We start from the raw sequence: 20,305 nt of genomic DNA, 5'->3' as shown, positions 1-20,305 counted from the left end.
TAACAAATAGATGATGAAGCCAAATTCATGCATTCAACCAAACATGTAAATTATACTGGTTATCTTATTTTAAATGCAGTATCTAAAGCTAAATACACAAGATTAACATTAATTTCCTCATATTAACCAAAGGTCTATTAAAATTTCACAAATTAGCCATTTCTTAAGTTAAAAAGCAATGATACATATCAAAACCTTACACTCAAAACAGCAGGAATATACATGCTTAATTATTTTTGTATTCCTTACATGAAGGTTTTTATGAAAAAATTTAATTTTACTTACCCATTAGCTGATCAAAATCATCAACAAATACTTTGAATTAATTTTTCTGAGAATAGAATAGTTACTAATTGACTATTATTGTACAGTAACATAAGTATTTGAAAATTCTTCCTTCAGTAGAAATAAAAAGTCTGAAGAATCTTATAAAAAGGAACCAAAGGGAACTGGATACCATTAAACTGCTTAAGAGTCACATTCACTTGAATACATTAACTGTATTACATATTATATTCTATGTCTAAATATCTTATATTCTTGCTTCCTAATTCTTTCAGCCTGTGCTTTTAAATATGGTCTCTCCTTTTAGGTTCTTATATTGAATGCTTGTGGACAGCTTATACCAGCAAGGGTGTCTGTATAAAACGAAGAAGTTCAGCCTCTACAACTGAACAACTAAACAGTTTCCAATTTGATACTATAAATAATACTATAGTACATAAACCTTGGTCCAAATTCTTTCAGATGTTTTTCATTTGTGTACTTGTCTACAGACACTTCTTTAAGTGCTCAGAATGATCTACAGACAAATGAGTAGGAGAAACAACAGGATATTACTCTGAACTCTATTCTGAGCTATGACAAACACTAGCTAATAGAAATGGACTGGGGATTAAATCTTAGCACTGTTAGAAGAGAAAGGAAAGAGTGAAGTTAGATACTAAGGTCCTAGTTCATACCTGTTAAATATTCAAGTTCTTGAGATAGTCTCTCATTGGTTCTAATTAAGTCTCTTTTCTCAGCTTCTAATTCTTCCTTTGTCCTTGTAAACTGGCTCTGTCATATAAAGGAGTAAGCATAAAACATTTCAATAAGAAAATCAAGTTGATCAAATATATAGAAATGAACATGGAATTGGCACCTTAGTTAACATTAGCAGTGGTTTAAAAATGGTTGGTTTTCTTACTTATGGCTTATACATCAAAATGTTTAAAAACTACCCATAATCTCAACACTCCTGTTCATATTTTGGGCTTTAAAAAATTATTCTTCCTATACTCACAAAAAAATTTCCCATGTCACTTTTTAATCACTTGGAAGTGTCACATAATTATATAATTACTTTGACAAGCCTTTATAAGAAACTTAATTTACTTCTAATTTTTGCTGTTATAAAATAAAACTTTAATGCATATCACTGCACCTTGGTTCAAATTATTTCTCAAGGAAGATCCCCAGAAACAGAATTATTAAAACTCTTAATATATTTTGTCAAATTGCTTTGCAGCAAGACAACGGCAATTTATAGGCTTTTCTTGAAGTCATAATTGCCAATCTCAAGCCACTTACGCCAGAAGTGAAGATTATGCTTAAAAAAAAAAAAAAAAAAGGAGAAACAAAAAAATCAGTGTTAACATGGGGAGGTGAAAAATAATTACCTTGTTGCATTATTGGCATTTTTCTGATTAAAAGTTAAGTAGAATAATATTTCATATTGCTATTGGCTATTTGTACAGCTTCCTGTCTGGTTTTAAAAACCTTTGCCCATTTCCCCCTTTGAATAATTTTTCTTGTAATTTGAAAGTAGTCATGTATTAAGAATATATATAGTCATATTTTTATTGAGAAAATACTTTCTATGATTTATTTGCTTTTTAATTCTTTTTATGTAGAAGATTTTAAATTTCTTTTGGATCAAGTCTATCACGCTTTCCCACTATAAGTGTCTTCCATATATCAAATATCTTTTAACCTCAAATCAAACGCAAATTTTTAAAAAGCAATGGCAAGAATCTAAAGGTCTATCTGATCAAAGAATCACTGGGTATGACCACTTTATTAAACAAACTGGCCCGCAGTCCTTGTAATCATATTCAAACTGTTATACTTTTTTTTTTTTTTTTTTTTTTTTGCGGTACGCGGGCTTCTCACTGTTGTGGCCTCTCCCGTTGCAGCGCACAGGCTCCGGACGCGCAGGCTCAGCGGCCATGGCTCACGGGCGCAGCCGCTCCGCGGCATGTGGGATGCTCCCAGACTGGGGCACGAACCCGTGTCCCCTGCATCGGCAGGCGGACTCTCAACCACTTGCGCCACCAGGGAAGCCCCAAACTGTTATTCTTAATCACTACTCTAAGGAAATGATTACCAATGTGGATTCACACATATCCCCAACTGTATCACAATACTTGAAATAATGCCTAGGCAATAGTAAGCATTAAATAGATAATTTCTAAAAGAATGGAAGGAAAATAGGTAGGTAAGTGGGTGAGTGGGTGGATAGACAGACGGATGGATCTATGAATATCTACCTTACTTACAGATTTATGGCACTTATAATGCAAAAAAAATTTTTTTTAAATCATGACTTAAGAGCTACACAGCTAAAAGCAAGTGTTTTTTTATATCAAGAACTTACATATTCTAATAAGTAAAAGGAATATCTGATCAATTATTAAAACATAAAATCCTATTAAGGAATTTATGTATATACATTCTTGTTAGTAGCTTCTCCTAACTGAACATATTTCATCTTCCCACTGACTAAATAACCAATAAGCACAATCAGAATAGAAAACTTCCTCAAGTATCAGGTTTACAATTAGCCTTATTCACAGGAATAACTTTTACCTGAATGGCAATATTGTGATCCTGAGCCACTTCAAGTTCTTTGTTTTTCTCAGTTAGCACCTTCAGTTGACTGTCTGGATAAACGGAATTATATGAACAGACATACATAAGCTTAAAATTTGCAGTGACAGTTTGTATTCAATGGCCACCCATACACATTTTGAAATTAAGAAACTGAGTTTCAGAAAGGTTGAGCTGCACAACACTGCATTCCAAATTTGTGAGTACAACCCAAATTTACTGTATTTCTAGTAAAGTTTTAAATATGCTATCCTGTCTTCAAAATCATATTTGTGATCATTTTAGCCAACATTTTTAGGAAAAAGTATTTGCAATTACCAATTTCCTTATTTTTCAATGACATCTTCTAAGTCAATCATAAAAAAGTGAATTAATTGTATTTGCAAATTTAAAAATTAAGTGAAAAAAGACAAAATCAAGAGAATAAATAATAACATTTAAACTACATGAAATGTCTACAGAGTAAATCACAATAATGGATAACTGTAATTCAGCTGGTTTACCATGCTAAAAAGAGCTATGCTTGATACTGAATTTTCAGTCCCACAATCTCCACTCATAATGGGCTATCTCCCCTAAAGTTTCTCTTCTAAACATATTCCAATAATTAGGAAGAGCATACTTTCTGAAACTTTCTTCCACTGAAACACGTCTATGTTATGTGCTGGTAATTTAGAAACAAATACATTATTATTACTTCCAAGTTAAACAATTCGTTTATTAAAAGAAAAACAAAAAACCTGCTAAATTTGTCCAAATTTTCTATGTCGTTTTAATGTTATCTACTGCTTCCAAACTAAAAAAATATAAAAATATAAACTGTACACCCCAGGAAGGCATGTCTATCTAGGTTTATCCCCATCTTCTCCTCCCTCTCCCTTTTCCAGATCTCATAAAGGAAGCTGGGATCACAGTCATTTTCTTGAAATTTTTTAGCACTATTGCTCTACAAACCTTTTTTTTAATGCCAAGACAAAACTATGTACAGGTGATAAATCAGATGTAGCTACTCAAGTATTCATACCCTCATTACACATGTATACATACCATTATATGTATACGTCACATGTTTTAAAGATGAGATGTGCCAAAATTAGTTGTAAAGGGTTTCGACACAAACATACAGCCGATGGGCATGGACTTGGTTAAGAAAGAAGACTAATGTTTCAGCCATTCTCTTAATTATTAGCTTCTTGCATTCCCAAAGAAATTAAAATCCAGCTATACCTAATAACAAATATTATGTCCCTACTCTATAAAGATCTTCCTGACATTCGCTTTTTTTCTCTGTAAACAAGGCACATAAAAACACATCATCCTCCCAGGAAATGTCAGGACCTTTAAGATCTTGTGTACTTTCTAGGACTTAATGATGTAAGGAAATTAATTAAGAAGAAAAATAGCTGTTCATCTTTCAATGGAATTAGGCCTTAAAGAGGAAATTACATCCTGAGGTTCATAAGTAGTTATAAATATCATAACAAGAGTTAAAACATGAATATAATAATGGAACTAATAGGCTTTTTCAACAACACAAAAATAATTAAGTCACTCTCTTTACTTTTTCAGTTGGATAATGCTTTAGCCTTTTCAAAATGCTTTCATATATACCTCATTTGACCTGTACAGCTGTTTAAGTAGATAGACAAGTGGCTCTAGCCATTTTATAAACAATAATCAAACACTGTTTGACATATGACATAAAAGTTTTAAATAGCAGTCAGAATTAGAACCCATGCCTCCTGACCATTAAGCCCTGGACTCTTTCAAAGTCTTTACCACTGAATGAAAAAAAATCACACTGAAAGAAAAAAAAAAATATTACCAGAAATGAAAACAAGGACAATCAGTATTTTCATATACAGTAAATAAATGTTTCCAAAGCATACAAAGGAGTATATCTGAAGACCTCAATACTCCCAATATTAGAAAGATATAATTAAATACTTACTGAGCTTCTCCAGCTCAAGCCGCAAGCTTTGGCACTCTCGGGTTTCATTCACAAGTCTCTCCTGACTGTGGGACAGCCTCTTCTCTATCTCAAAGTACTGTTGTTCTACAGATGATCAGAGGGAAAAAAAAAAATCAAACATACATGTACACACTGTCGATACTGCTACTTATTTTTGATAACCTTGATTTTAAAATTTAAGACATAGTATTGGAACCCACACTCCAAATAAGAGAGACTTTGAGTAAAGATAAATAGATCGAGTACAGAAAAGGACTTTAATCCAACATTTCCAACTGACATATGTAAAATGACAAAAGAAATGGCCTGAGAGGGTTTTAACAAATTATTTTTCTGCCTATTCCACAAGATTATGAGATTCTTCAAGGCAGGCAACATGTCTCATTTATCATAGTATTTTCCCCACACATCAGTAGACTTCTTAGCATAAAGCAGACCAAAAAAATATATTTATTAAATGGAGAAAAAATTATTTAGGTTAAAAACTGCTTAGCTTTAAAAAGGTTTGTCTTAAAATAGCAAAATAATGCCTGAACATATAAAATTACTAAATTTATGTAAAAATAAACATGTTAACTTTCCAAGGGAAGCGACTGATAGTGTACTGTTCAGCACATTAGAAGCACATAGAAGACGCTCAATATTTATTGTGTAAATTAACACATAGAATGCAGGGCACTATATTCAGTGTTGGGATTCAGAGAATTAATTTTCACCATCAATTCTGCTTGGTAATTTTATCTATTTTTTTTAAAATGAAAACTTCTTCAGAATTTTCAATCCACTTAGCAAAAACCAGTTGCCAATCCCGCACCGCCCACCTCCACCCCCCCCCCAAAAAACCCTGGTAAACCAAGACACACAACCTGGTAAACCAGGACACACAGCAGACGGTTTGTATTTTACTAACGGTAATTACTATGCTCTTAATATTTCTTCAATGATATTCAAGTCACCGTTGTGAGGAACCTTCTTATTTGAGGGTCTACTACAGGTATTTATAAAGTCTTAATATATTTTCTATCAAACTCCAACTTTTAGAGAGAAGTCGGATATTTTAAACATTTACTGCATGCGCACTGTGTTTCCAGCGCTGTCCTATGCACCTACTCGTTTTTGTGAACACAAAACGGACCAGAGCGAGACAGACTCAGAACAAGTGCAGGAAGTTATCATTAAAGACATAGGCCTTTGAAGGCAGATGACTAGAAAACAGAGCAGAAATTACTATCGTTTAACGTACAACATACAGACAGGGTACTCTAGGCTTAGAAGAGTTAGGAGTCGCAGACCCCTAGTCCGGTGTAAACAGACCCAAATCTTCACAATTTCTGTTTGCCAGACAACGTTAGGCGTCCCTAAATGAGACCGCCCTAATTACAAAGAAAACAGGAACTCAATGTGGATTCACATTTTAAAAAACAAACGAACAGGCTTCTTCGTATCAAACTGTGAGGGGAAGCAGTTACGAGAAGGCCTATGGTGCCCACGGAGCCGGAGAAGCGATGCTAGCAGTGAAGCCGTGGACGGTGCGAGCTTGCAAGGGGAGGAGCCCAGCCATCGCTGGGGTCGCGCCCAGAAACAAGGGCGCGAAGAGCGTCGCACTTACCGCTCTCCACCTTAAATTTCTCGTGCCGCCCCTTGAGGCCATCGATCTCGGATTGCTGGTCAGCAAGGAACTTCTCAAGTTTGTTCTGGACCGACTTGGGCAGCTTGTTCAGTTCCGTGCGCTCCAGAACTTGCTGCAACACCGCCGCCATGTCGATCTGGCCGAGGACCGCGGCGGCAGCGGCCGACGGAGCAGAAACGAAGAAGAAAGGCGAAGACCTAGACGACCCAGAAGCCTGGGCTGCTGCCTCTGCCACCTCTCTCGGTGGCGCGCGCGCGCCCGCCCGACGGAGACTCCCGCGGCGGTACCCTGGGAAATCGAGTCCCGCGTTAGCTGCTGCACCAGACGCGCCGCAGCGCCCGCGTCCGCAGTGCGCGCGCAACCACCGGAAGCTGTCCACCCTGGGAATCCGAGTTCAGAGGCAGCCTCTGACCCCTGTCGTGCACTCCGCTTTCCGGCCCCCTTTTCCACACGCTTCTAGCCGCATAGGCTTCTGGGAAACGTAGTTTTTCCCAATCCCTTCCGTGAGCCCAATTCTGCACCACCAAGTCCGCTTCCTCCTTTCTCCCCGCCCCGCGGCTCTCCTTGCCTGCCGCGCGACCACTTAAACGCGAGGTGGCGCCACATAGTACCCGTTAACCTACGTTTCTCCCTGAAGAGGAGGGCGACCTTACCGTCATAGCTCCGGGATGCCATGGGTCGTCCTCTTTGGCGACTTTTAGACTCTGGGCCGCTAGAGGGCAGCGGTCCCGGCAGGGCCGGACGGCAGACGCCGGGCTACCGCCACGCTCTTAATGGCGCCCGGAAGGGGGCGGGGTGGCGACCGCAGTCGGTTTGGCTGAGGCGCTGCGGTGAAAGGAGGGGGCCAGCGTGCGTCATCAATCTGAGCCACCTGACTCCAGAGGCCCCGGGTGTGGAGTAGGAAGTGAGGTGCGGGAAGTTCGTCGCTTTCTGATGAATTCATTGACTGGGGAATTGGGAACGGAGTGGTATCTGGCCCCTGGAGGCTGGTACTTGCACTCTAAACACCTTTCTCAGGTGGTCTGACAGTTCGACAGATTTGTCTGCCGCGCGTGCACAGTCTGAGTACAGGTGAGTCAGCCTGAGGGTGGAATCCGTGTGTGTGTGTGTGTGTGTGTGTGTGTGTGTGTGAGATGTGTGTGCACTCAGGCACAGAGAACTGCCTTTTCAAGGAGGACAGAAAGGGATAGAGTGTAGGAAGCATATGGACGGTCACTCCTGTACGACACACTCAAGTCCAGTTATGAGACTTATATTACTTAGATTTTTTGGTTTTTTGGTGGCGGAGTTGGTAACAGTGATTTAATAGGAATTTAAGGAGCTCGGTTTATTTTCCAGGAAGAGGATTTTAAAAAGCCAAGAGGAGTTTGAGTGTAGCTTTTATTTTGTATGTTTTAAGGTAACATTACAGAAAATGTTGCCTTGTGTTTATATTGTTAAAATTGAAAAACTTTTGGAACAGAAGTTGTTAAACACGTTCGTTCTTAAAAACCACTTCTCACCCTGCCATCGTAACAGAACTACTTGTTTCCAAATTGTAGTTCTGTGACTTCTAAGCTGAATCCGTAGATTATTTCATGTTTGATTACTCTTCTAAAAGAATTTTTAAAATTCTTTATTGAAAATAAAGCATTCCAAATGTCATCCTCCCTACAATTCCCACAGTAGCAGACCTTTGAGAATAGCAGTAAAGAGCTTAAGGTTGTTTCTTTCCCCCAAAATATTTTATATAAGCACTTTAATTAAGGTTGCTGGTATGTGCAATACTGTATTATGTCCTAGGCTCACAATATTATCATTCTTGATCTACCATTTGGAAAATGCAGATGTTCTGTACTTGGACTTAGAGAATCCTAAAATTAGGTTTTCCGACCTGCTATGATCCAAATTCTTTATTTTGCAGACTAGGAAAACAGAGTCCAGGGAAGTTGAGTGGTCTCAAGTCAGCGTTTGGACAACTTGCAAAGCTTCTGCTGATACACAGCATTTCAGGAAAAATTGAACTGTATAAGAGAAGATCTACATTTTTATTAGTGTCCTTTATAAAGTATGGTTAGCTACATTTCAAAGTTTTGAAGGAGCACTAAAGAAAAAAATATCCGACAGTCAACCAGATTTCATAACACAAAGATTTTCATCTTTCTATTGCATTCAGTTTCTTACACATTAACCTGACTAATAGATGACACCTTGGAAAAAGTAAGATTAGAAAGTTACATATCATAACCTTGGAGTCACTGTTAACTGCTATTTCTTGTAAGAATTAAGAATTATTTAGGGCAGAAGGAAAAGGAGTAGAATAGCATGATTAAGTAGAAGAAAGTTTAATACACAGAAATGCATACCTTAAGGTGGTAAAAGTGGAAAGCCCTTAACTTTATAGAGGCATTAATGATTTAGACAGGCAGTCCTGGACTTCACACACACACAAAAAAGTGCAAACCTGAGAGCTAAGAAGAAATTTAATGCATTTTGAGACAAAACCAAACAGGAACTTTGAAAAAAGACCATCTAATAGGCCATTTCAAACTGGAAGCGATTCTCTGGGCTTTAGTTTTAGAGTAATGCAAATCATTGTGACTGGCATTTTATTTTACTGATGTCAAATAAGCCACCCCAGCACATCTAGAGTTGCCTGGATTTTGTTGTCCTGAATAAGATAGGAATTTTTTGCAGGACATAAGTGACAATTACCGCTATTCAGAATGCTGCAACTGTGTTTCTTCAGTCTTTCTGTGGCTGTTTTATAGCTTTTTGGAATCATGTCTTTACATTTGTTTCTCCCACACTGAATGTGAACTCCTTGAGATCATCATTTATTATGTCCTACCTCTTTTATTCAGCATCTTTGAATTTTTTTTTTTTTTTCAGTACACAGGCCTCTCACTGTTGTGGCCTCTCCCATTGCGGAGCACAGGCTCCGGACGCGCAGGCTCAGCAGCCATGGCTCACGGGCCCAACTGCTCCACAGCATGTGGGATCTTCCCAGACCGGGGCACAAACCCGTGTCCCCTGCCTCGGCAGGCGGACTCTCAACCACTGTGCCACCAGGGAAGCCCCAGCATCTTTGATTTTAAGCTATAGAAACTCAAATCAAAGGAGCATGAGCCAGTCAGAGGAATGTGCTGATTTTCATCCCCAAACTGGCGAGAGGGTAGAACAGGAGTCCCCCTTAGTAAAAGTTTAATTGAGAGACTGGGTATGACTCCTTAGTATGAGCACAGTATTTAAGAATACTATTTAAGAAATGGATTTTAGAGCCAGACTGCCTGAAGTGAAATCCTACCTTTGCCACTTACCAGCTTGTCGCTTGGGCAAGTTATGTTACCTTTTTTCGTTTCAGTTTCTAAATCTATAAAACAAGGGTGTATATATGTCCCCTACCTCATGGGGGTTTTCCTGAATATTAAATGTTACCATATGTTAAGTACTTAGAACAATGCCTTTACACAAAATGGAAGCTCTACAAATGTTTGTTATTATTGTATTGCTGTTTGTCTACGTCCATCATTCCAGTTGTACTCTGAGTTACTCAAGGGAAGAGGCCAAGTATTATTCATCCTCGTGCCATCCCACTTGGCACAATTTCTTGCACATAGTAGTTCTTTATAGTGTGCTTACTGAATACATGAATTTGATTCCCTTTACCTCCCATTGAGCAACTCAGAAATTATCATCTTTTCTGTTTTAGAAATGAGCACAGTGAGGCTCAGCAGTAAATTACCAAAGATGATACAACTAAGGAGTAATAGATCTAAAGAAGAAATCAGGTGTGTTGGCTACTAGTAGTTTAGTGTTCTCTTCGTTTTCTGAGGTATGGGAGTAGGTTTTATCACTCCTGTCAAGTCTGGTTGATTGGTAGTCGTTTCCTGCAACACTCTGTTGAGAATTCTGAAGCTACATTCAAACTTCGCAATAAAGAATACCCTATTGAATAAGCAATCACTGTAAGGTATGGGGTAGTATCAGGGTAGTACAACTTCTCTCTTTATACTACCCCCATGAGGAAAACATTGCAAATTATATTTTTTGCCTAAAAATGCTCTATATTTTTTCTTGTAATTTAGGAGGTTGAATTAGTTCTTAATAATGGGAAGAACCTACATTGTGGAAGAGACTGTCGGCCAGTATCTTTCAAACGTCAGTCTCCAAGGAAAAGCTTTTGTCTCTGGTCTTTTAATAGGACAGGTATGTATCTTTTCCTATGCATTTACTGATAAAGCAGATTTGTTTATTTAAAGTTAAAATATGCTATTTAACAATAAATTCAAGTTAGGGGAGGGAGGGATGGAATGAAGAAGAATAATGTAGCCCAGGTTTGCCCAAGTCAGAACACATTCCCTTTTGACAATGTAAAAGTAACTTACAAGGTAGAAACTGCAAAATTAGAATTTTTTTTTTTTTTGCGGTACGCGGGCCTCTCACTGTTCTGGCCTCTCCCGTTGCGGAGCACAGGCTCCGGACGCGCAGGCTCAGCGGCCATGGCTCACGGGTGCAGCCGCTCCACGGCATGTGGGATCTTTCCAGACCGGGGCACGAACCCGTGTCCCCTGCATTGGCAGGCGGACTCTCAACCACTGTGCCACCAGGAAGGCCCCAAAATTAGAATTTTACTGACCAGATTATTCACGTTTTATTGTCTTTCCAAAATGATTTTTGCGCCCTTTAATCTTTAATTCCAGGTTGTCCCATTCTTTACAAAGGTAGCTTTTTACAATTTTATTTCTAGTTTGTCTTATTTCAGACTTATAGCAAATATAGGTCGTATATTTTATTGTATATTATTGTACCCATTTATTGATTTTTTAAAAATATTGATTCAGTGGAGATTGAGGGAAAGGGACTGAGAGAAATTTGGAAATTACACAAATTTTATTTCCCTCTTAGAGTTAAGGCTCAAAAATCAAACCAAAATGGAACAGATATTTGGACAGTTACTTTAAAAAACATAAGCACCCACTGATTTATTATATTGAAGGAAGAATGTGTTAATCAGCAAGGAGGACTTGTCAGCAGTACACAGAAATGAAAAAAGGAGAGTCACACAAACAAACTGGCTACATACATCTAAACACTATTTAGGGGAGAGTGTACTCTGGTCCAAAGATTAATTTTGAGGCCTAATAGCAAATAAAACCCTATTGGGGGCAGATTTCTTTCTGGATATTTTAACATGATGCCTTAGAACCTTCAAATTGGATAATTAACTTGTTCTGATTCTATCCACATTCCCAAGCTACTTTCTCTTATAATTTGATGCCCTATGTTGCCTACTTATAAAGAATGCACCACGCAGAAGACTTACGTGTTTACATCCCTTCATGGTATTCTAGTTTTAGCATCATTCTGAATGATCTTAGGTAATGTCAGTGTAGCCCTGAGAGACAGGTACATTCTCAGAGTTTTCACAAATCCGATTTCTTAACTTGTAAGACAGAGGGCAGACCCTGCACTGTTCACCCAGGTAATACCACCCTCTGAGGCTTCTCATTAGACAGCCAGACGACCTCTCCTGGCAACAATCTGAACTTCTTTTAGATTCAGGTTAATTAACATCTAGTATGGGGTTCTTTTTGCTAGGAACAGAAGTGATCAGTAAAGGTGAAAGGTCAGGGAGAAATACCCTCTTCCAAACTTGCCTTACAGCACATAGGCTGTTTCTAGAGCTCAGCAAAACCACCATCTTACGTATAAGTCTCCCACAATTTAGGGAGAATTCCAATCTGTCTTCATGCTGCCTTTTCATTCCTTTCAATATTCTACATGCTTCTTCTTTCTCTTTATTCCAGGATTCATCACTTTTCTTTCCTTCCCCTCAAGCTTTCAGGCTTGCCTGTCTCCTACTCCTAGGGTCAGTTTCTTTTTCTTTTCAAAATCATAGATTTTATGAAAAGAAAGAGCTTTCTTAATCAGCACGTACCTTTTCCTTTTGTGCATTTCAATGTAACTTTCTGGAAATAACTTTTATTGAAATAATTTCTTTTCCTCTATTTTCTGTTCCAGGATGACACTAACGATTAGAATTTCAGGTCATGTGTGAGGATAACATCGTGCTAACTTGTATTTTTACTCTTTATAGGAAATTTTCACTATAATGAGACTGAGCTATTAAATTTTCCCTAAATTTATCTTTAGGTTTCCCACTTCTGGTTAGCATTTAATTGCTATTAAAACTGAGGAACACAAATCTAATATCACTTCCCCTTTGTTTTTCTGTGGACACACATGAACAAGTTCCCCACTATCATTGTTTTTATAAAAGTAAGATGCACAAGGTCATTTGTTGCTTTATTTTATTGGGTTTTTATATTTGTTGAACTGTCTAATCTGTTCCAGTAAGCCATTTTTAAGGACGACTGCATGATTCACATTCAGGTTGCCCAAACAAATAAGGAGCTGGTATTAAATATATTAAAAGATAAATAACATGTGAGGAAAACGTTGTAAGGCTTTCCATGAAAATTCTTTTCTCTGTAGATTCTGGTATAATACAGGTATTAACAATTTAAGCTGCTATAAATGTTGCTCAGTTTTTGCATGTCATAAGGGCTTTGCATTCCTCAGCCAGTTATCACCCTAATAAGCTTTTCTAATTTGTTTTTAAGTGTTCTTCACAAAAGGATTACGTGATTCTTGCCACTAGAACGCCACCCAAAGAGGAAAAAGATGAGAGCTCCAAACATTCCAAAGCTAAGTTGGATAACTTGGATGAAGAATGGGCCACAGAACATGCCAACCAGGTCATCACATTTGTTTCTTTATATAGTTAAGTTTGTGTTTATTGAGTAACAAAACAAAAGTACCTTATCCTCAGGTTACTAGACTAGGATTTCAGAATACTCATTCTTAAGTTTTCAAAACTTGGGTAGTATATCAAAAATAGAAGTATTTTCTGCTCTGTTTCATCCATGATTATATCTTTTATTTATTGATTACTTGCATCTAGTTTTTAAAAAAGCATTTTCTTACTTGAAGTTAAGTAATCCACCCAAGATTAGTGTAATAGGTAGTGAAACTGGGATTTGAACCCAGGTGGTGTGACTTGAAAGCCTTTGATCTTGTACACTGTGCTTTTCCATTGTTAACTTTTATCTGTTGTGTTTTTTAACCTATATCCTGTTATTGGTCATTTACCTTATTTCCAATTTTTCCTTATTTTAAAATAATACTAGTTATTGGTAACATTGTTGCTGGTCAGATTGTTTTAAAATCTTAAACCAGGTACTGAGGAAATAAAATGATGGTTACATTTTTTTTTTTTTTTTTTTTTTTGCGGTATGAGGGCCTCTCACTGTTGTGGCCTCTCCCGTTGCAGAGCACAGGCTCTGGACGCGCAGGCTCAGCGGCCATGGCTCACGGGCCCAGCTGCTCCGCGGCATGTGGGATCTTCCCAGACCGGGGCACGAACCTGTGTGCCCTGCATCAGCAGGCGGACTCTCAACCACTGCGCCACCAGGGAAGCCCTAAATTTTTCTTTAACGTCCTTAGAATTTATATTTTAAGCAAAGTGAAAGACATTACCAAAACAAATTGTAAGAGAAGTGAATAAAAATAGGACAGTACTATAGGAATATAGAGTGGGGAATGTTTAAATATCTGTCAAAGGTTGGATTCAAACAGCTTCACAGAAGGCTCTGAACTTGAAAGGTGAATAGGACTTTAATAGTAGAAGTCAGGGAGCACATTGAATGCACAAAGGACAGTGGATAAATGACCCAAAGGCATGAAATTTAAAGGTATGTTAGAATAACACGCAATTGGGTGTAATTGAAGCATGGTGTACATAAAAGAATGCTTTTAGACATAAGACTATATGGGGCCAGTTTATGGATGATTTTGAAGTGTCATTCTAGGAAGGAAGGAGTTCTTTTGGAGCCGGTAGCTCTATGGTAGACTTTCAGAGCTCCCTATTTTGAGAAGGATTGAGAAATAATCCTGCCAATAATTGAGAAAGTAATTGCAGTGCCTTGGTACAGTGTACATGGAGAGTAGAGGGATTGGAGAGAGAGAGAGAGCAGAAAATATAGTTACAGTAATCGTTCAAAAAAAGGTGACGTGAGCTAGTGACTAGACTCTAAGCTTCCTGAGGACGGGGTCACGTCTGTTTTGTTTATGGCTGTATCCTTAGTGCCGAGCATAGTGTTCCCATGGTTTATGATGAGATCTCCAAAGTATTGGATAAGTGAATGAATAAGTAAGCAAACTAAAGCAGTGGGCTAAAACTTCATTGCCAAAACATTTCAGAGGAAGAGCTAGTATTAAGATGATTCAGTGACCACGTAGATTGGCAGTAAAAAGAGATTGTGAGAGAGTTGCTAAAGATTATTGAGATTTTTTTTTTTAGCCTGGGTCTAGGAAGATGGCGTTGCCATTACATGAAGAGGAAACAGATTTGGGGTGAGTCAGAGGGAATGATGAGTAAATTCACTTAAAAGTAGTTATTGAATGGATTATATCATCCAATAAAGTATGTTAAAGTGAGGTAAAAATAAAATTATTTCCTTCTCCAATTATCTTTAAATCTTCAAACACACACATATGTTTATCTGCATTTGTGATGGGGGTAGTATGTAGTTATATTTTTGAAAAATGCAATAAATATTTAATACCATCTTCTAATGAAATATTAAATATTTTAAACTTAAATTTCCAATGGTTTGGGCTTCCCTGGTGGCACAGTGGTTGAGAGTCCGCCTGCCGATGCAGGGGACATGGGTTCGTGCCCCGGACCGGGAAGATCCCACATGCCGCGGAGCGGCTGGGCCTGTGAGCCATGGCCGCTGAGCCTGCGCGTCCGGAGCCTGTGCTCTGCAACGGGAGAGGCCACAACAGTGAGAGGCACGCGTACCGCAAAAAAAAAAAAAAAAAAAAAATTCCAATGGTTTGTAAATAAGTTTCTACTCTAATTTTGCTTTTGGCCTTCTGGAAAATTACATACCTATATCTATATCTATGTCTAGTCTATGTACATCTATACACACAAACATAAAATTTATGTAGTAAAATAGATAATCTTTTTGCCTCTAGAAAGAAATGGTTAATTTTATTTGTTGATGATTTTGAAAAGATGTGCACGTTCCTCATGCTAAGTATGAAAACTTTATTCCTTATTTATGTATGTCAAGCTTGTGTCACTGTAGTAAATAGAATTTATGAAATCAGAGGGAACCACCAGCAGACATAATGCAAATATATTAGGGGTTAGACTATGGTATCTAATTTTCTGAAGACTTAACTTTGTGATCAGTTTGCTCATACATTAAGTACATAAAAGGTAACCAGAGCACTATGAGTATAGATGGTAGAAAGGAATACATGTGGCACTAAGAACTAGCCACAGTGATGTGGAAGGAAAATCACAGATATTATGCAGGACAAACTGGTAGGATGTGTCAAAATCCTTAAAAATATGTATGACCCTTTAACCTAGTTATCCACCTAGTTATCCACCTCAGGAGATTTATTATAAGCAAATAATCCTGTGAACACAGAAACTTGCTAGGATTTTTAACCAATATTATTTTAAGGTACAGAAAAATTGGAAATAATATAAATGCCCAATATCAATAAGAAGGTTTTAAAAATTGAAGTAAATCTAAACAACAGGAAACAATGGAGTTTCAAGTTGGACGCCCTCTGCTCAAATCCCAGACTCTGCTAAATATTATAGGGATACAAAGGTAGTTGAGAATTAACTTCTTCCATTAAGGAGCTCCCAGATCAACTAGTAAGGTTCAGACATAACCATAGTACAGGTTCATGTGATAAGCTCCATGGGAAAACTACACTGAGGTCCTGCAGGAGTTTGGAGATCAAAGGGAAGGCAGCTTCCTCAAGCTGACTTCGAGGTATTCAGTAGAGTTCAGACATGTAGACGTGTAAGAGAAAGTCTTTTCAGGCTGAGTGAGCAGCCTGAGTAAAGGTATAGAGTTAGAAAGCCTAACCATATATGTGGAGAACAGTGAGAAGTTTGTGATCGATGCTTGAATATTTGATGGGAAGTAGTATCAAATGAGGCTCTGAATATCAGACCAGCCAGATTTTAGAGAGTCTGCAATACCAGTCTAAGATAAAAATTTGTATTTTATTTAGCTGATAATGGAAGCCCTTGAAAAATTTAGGAGATATTTTAGTTTTCAATCTTAGGAGAAAGGAGTTTATTTATTGATGTAGCTAAAGAGTGTCATTATTAAATGGTTTTATTTATAAAGTAGTTTTAAGGTAAAAAGTTAAGGACACTCTAGGAAGATTGTGTGCATAATAACACCCCATTCATCTTGGTTTTCATCCATTTTGGCTGCGTTGGGTCTTTGTTGCTGTGTGCGGGCTTTCTCTAGTTGCGGTGAGCGGGGGATACACTTCGTTGTGGTGCGCAGGCTTCTCATTGTGGTGGCTTCTCTTGTTGTGGAGCACAGGCTCTAGGCGCGCGGGCTTCAGTAGTTGTGGCACGCGGGCTCAGTAGTTGTGACTTGTAGGCTCTAGAGTGCAGGCTCAGTAGTAGTGGCACACAGGCTTAGTAGCTCCGTGGCATGTGGGATCTTCCCAGACCAGGGCTTGAACCCATGTCCCCTGAATTGGCAGGTGGATTCTTAACCACTGTGCCACCAGAGAAGTCCCCATTTCTCAATATTTTAACCATTTTTTTCAAAGCCCCTACCTCAATGCTTTGCATATAGTTGGTATTAGGTAGGCATTTGCTGATTTAATATTTAGTTTCTCAGACACAAAAGATTGCATATAATGTCAAATGCTTTTGTTAGCTAATACTATATTTCTGTTTACAGGTATCCAGAATGCTACCAGGGGGACTTTTAGTTCTTGGAGTATTTATTATTACAACTTTAGAAATGGGAAATGAATTTCAAAATACCCTACATAGAGTAAGTCTGAAATATCAAAAATTCTTAAAGTTATATCTTAATTGATTATACTTGTATAGAGTAATCCTAGGCATATTTAGATTAATTCTCTATGCTGGGATTATGTTGAAACAGCTTTGATACCCAATTGCTTGGTATCTTGAGTGTAATACATGTCAGTATTTATATTTTCAACCAATGCTACATATTTTTAAAATAGTCGTTATTTTATTTTATTTTATTTTATTTTTTATTTTATTTTTTTTGCGGTACGCGGGCCTCTCACTGTTGTGACCTCTCCCGATGCGGAGCACAGGCTCCGGACGCACAGGCTCAGCGGCCATGGCTCACGGGCCTAGCTGCTCCGCGGCATATGGGATGTTCCCGGACCGGGGCACGAACCCGTGTCCCCTGCATCGGCAGGCGGACTCTCAACCACTGCACCACCAGGGAAGCCCAAATAGTCGTTATTTTAAAGATAACTTTTTACTATTTTGAAACAAGTTATAATGGCTTAACAATTTTTCTTGTGCCGTAGCAGTATTCTGCTAGACCTTCCATTTAGTTCCAAGTGATTGCTGTAATGTGAAATTAATAGGTTTTGCAATTCTTCACCTCTTCAATTCTCTCAGGATCCTGAGAGTAAGACATAAAATAACAAGAGTCAGATACTTATTCTTTATTTCTGTACCGAGTATCTATTATGAATCCCCTGCGTTTTGTTTAATTCCTATGTCAGTCATTTGGGTAACATGGTTTACAAGTAAATGTGAGGGTCCACAGGCTGTTTCCCCTTAAGCCCAAACCTAAAGCAAACTCTGTGCAGCCAGTTTTCATCTCTTTTAGTACTCAAGATCCAAATAAGCCTTCAAAAGTTATTTTCCACCCCAAGAGAGAAGGAGACCTCCTTATCTTGAGAAGTGCAAAACCCCACAGAATCCCCCCAAACCTTTTTCTAGTAAAAAGTGTACAGCTAAGAATCCAGGTGCTACAGATTCTTCCAGTTTTGTAACATTCTCTCCCATCAAATATCCCACCTTCAAACCTTTGATATTTGTACTTATGGGGGTAACGGAAGAAAATGGTGATAATCCCTCCCCTGGCAAGTTATTCAACCTTCTGCCATTTTTACCATTTTAAATAAATGTACCTCTTTCACAATCGTTCATCCTATTTGGCATTTTGAAATGTAGTCTATACCATGTGTATTTAATAGCATTGGCTGTGCATCCTCTTGAGGTTGGGTTGAATGTGGGCTCAGCGCTAGAGAGATACAGTAGATCCTCCTTCCTCTTGCTTTTTGTATCTCTTTTGTTTCTAAGAAGCATGTAAGATTTTAGAAATGCCCCATTTCAGAAATTGTAGCGTTTTAATTATCTAACTTTGTTTCCATTGACCTGCATTGACGGACAATATATGAAGTAACCTTATAAAACTTGTCACTGTCTCCCATAAGGTCATTGCTAAGAACTTTGTTTGTTATATTACATAATATTGTCTTTGAAGAAATTTCTTTTGATATCATTATTAAGAAAGTTATGCCTCTTCTGATCAATTGTTTAGCTTATGGACCGTGCGAATTAGGGAACTGATTGGGTTTCTCTGTGCACATTATTTTTAGAAAGCTTAGAGCCAAATTTATGAACCCTCTCCCCATATCAAGTATGCATTTTTATAATCCTTACATGTGGCATAGATTTTTGTCACTATTTCTGATTTTTTTCACTTAGAATTTATGTTATTACTATATTTTATGTGCCCTTATGTATTATTACCTTACATCTTTTGTGACATTTAAATAAGAAATGCCAAATGGGTGACACACTCCATTTTTATAAGTTAAAAATCACTTGTCACTTCTCATTCTAATTAAAGTCTTTATTCTGTACTTCACTTAAATATTAGTTGCCCAAAATCATGTTCAGTTGATCGTTAATGACAGTGAATTATATTTTTTTATTTAATACCTAATTTTTATATATCCCTAAAAATGGAATCTAAATGGTTAATAATCAGTTTCACTCTCCCTTTTGAGAAAAAGGAAATTTAATGTTAGCATCGTGGAATTTTAAGGCTAGATGAGTGCTTAAGGATATTATACTTGTCTTTTTCTGCACTCTCTCTCTTATTTTATTTTGCATTCAGTTGATGTGTTTTCCTCTCTTTCAGCTAGTATTTGCTGTGGAAAAGTCTATGAATAAAAAGAGACTGTGGAATTTCACAGACGAGGAGGTCTCAGAACGAGTGACACTTCACTTTTGCTCTTCTACAAAAAAGTATCTTTTATTTAGGTGTTTATGTTCTAAAGTATATGATACTAAAATAATGTTCCTGCAGGTTTTTTCCCCAAACATTTATTTAAGTCATCATTTAAAAAATAGGCTTAGTTTGTACGTTTTTCTGTAAATAACACATAATTCGGACTGCCAATAATAATGGTAATAATGTATCAGGGTTGTAAAGACTTTGAGAGAGGTGGCAAGGACTGGGCATTCTGAACTCTTTACCAGCTCTCCACTCCTGTACATTAAAATACACTAGGGCCCCTACAGAAAGGTACAGCTTAGGCAAAGTAATGCTTTTATTTTGTTTACCTCCAGTTCCTATAGGTAAAATGTTCAATGCAGAGCACAGGTGCACGAGCCGGCAATTTTTATATCTTTGGCCAAGATCAAGTGACACTAAAAGCCAATTATAGGGCCTTCTTAGCTTCTTTCCTCTACATATTACCAGGGCAAGTACCTCCCAAGCATGAGGCAGCCTCATCAAGGGAGTGAAGCAATGCAAGGGCCCAATAAATTAGGACCTGCAAAAAGACAAAATTCAAAAAGTGATCATTCCTGTAGAAGGTGGGCTGTTAACTCCTTTGGTATTTAACTAGAAAGTTTTATGTACAGACCCTTTGACCCAATAAACATTCCCAGGCTTGACTTCATTCAGAACAGCACTCCTTTTTGTTAAAAAGGGTCTGTA

At 37.8% G+C, this 20,305-nt stretch overlaps 2 protein-coding genes across 3 annotated transcripts in view; one reads left to right on the top strand and one right to left on the bottom strand.

Moving 5' to 3' along the window:
* Positions 1–7,251, bottom strand: part of TPR (translocated promoter region, nuclear basket protein) — a 65,958-nt gene extending 58,707 nt beyond the window's left edge. For both annotated transcript variants that reach the window (XM_082614219.1, XM_082614220.1), the window contains exons 1-5: positions 7,127–7,251; positions 6,453–6,761; positions 4,823–4,927; positions 2,851–2,924; positions 963–1,059 (exon numbers count right to left, since the gene is read on the bottom strand). In XM_082614219.1, coding sequence (XP_082470345.1) covers positions 963–1,059; positions 2,851–2,924; positions 4,823–4,927; positions 6,453–6,761; positions 7,127–7,148 — 607 coding nt within the window. In that variant the 5' untranslated portion in view covers positions 7,149–7,251. The remainder of the gene's footprint in view (positions 1–962; positions 1,060–2,850; positions 2,925–4,822; positions 4,928–6,452; positions 6,762–7,126) is intronic.
* Positions 7,252–7,349: 98 nt separating this feature from the next.
* ODR4 (odr-4 GPCR localization factor homolog) overlaps positions 7,350–20,305 on the top strand; it is a 41,242-nt gene continuing 28,286 nt past the window's right edge. The window contains exons 1-5 of the mRNA XM_082614228.1: positions 7,350–7,544; positions 10,541–10,661; positions 13,079–13,213; positions 17,258–17,353; positions 19,502–19,608. Coding sequence (XP_082470354.1) covers positions 10,563–10,661; positions 13,079–13,213; positions 17,258–17,353; positions 19,502–19,608 — 437 coding nt within the window. The 5' untranslated portion in view covers positions 7,350–7,544; positions 10,541–10,562. The remainder of the gene's footprint in view (positions 7,545–10,540; positions 10,662–13,078; positions 13,214–17,257; positions 17,354–19,501; positions 19,609–20,305) is intronic.

The sequence above is a fragment of the Mesoplodon mirus genome, assembly GCF_964341445.2.
Source record: "Mesoplodon mirus genome assembly, chromosome: 3".
In the NCBI taxonomy this organism is placed as follows: Eukaryota; Metazoa; Chordata; class Mammalia; order Artiodactyla; family Ziphiidae; genus Mesoplodon; species Mesoplodon mirus.
Note: the sequence above shows the minus strand (reverse complement) of the source record. Positions and strands in the feature narration are given on the sequence as shown.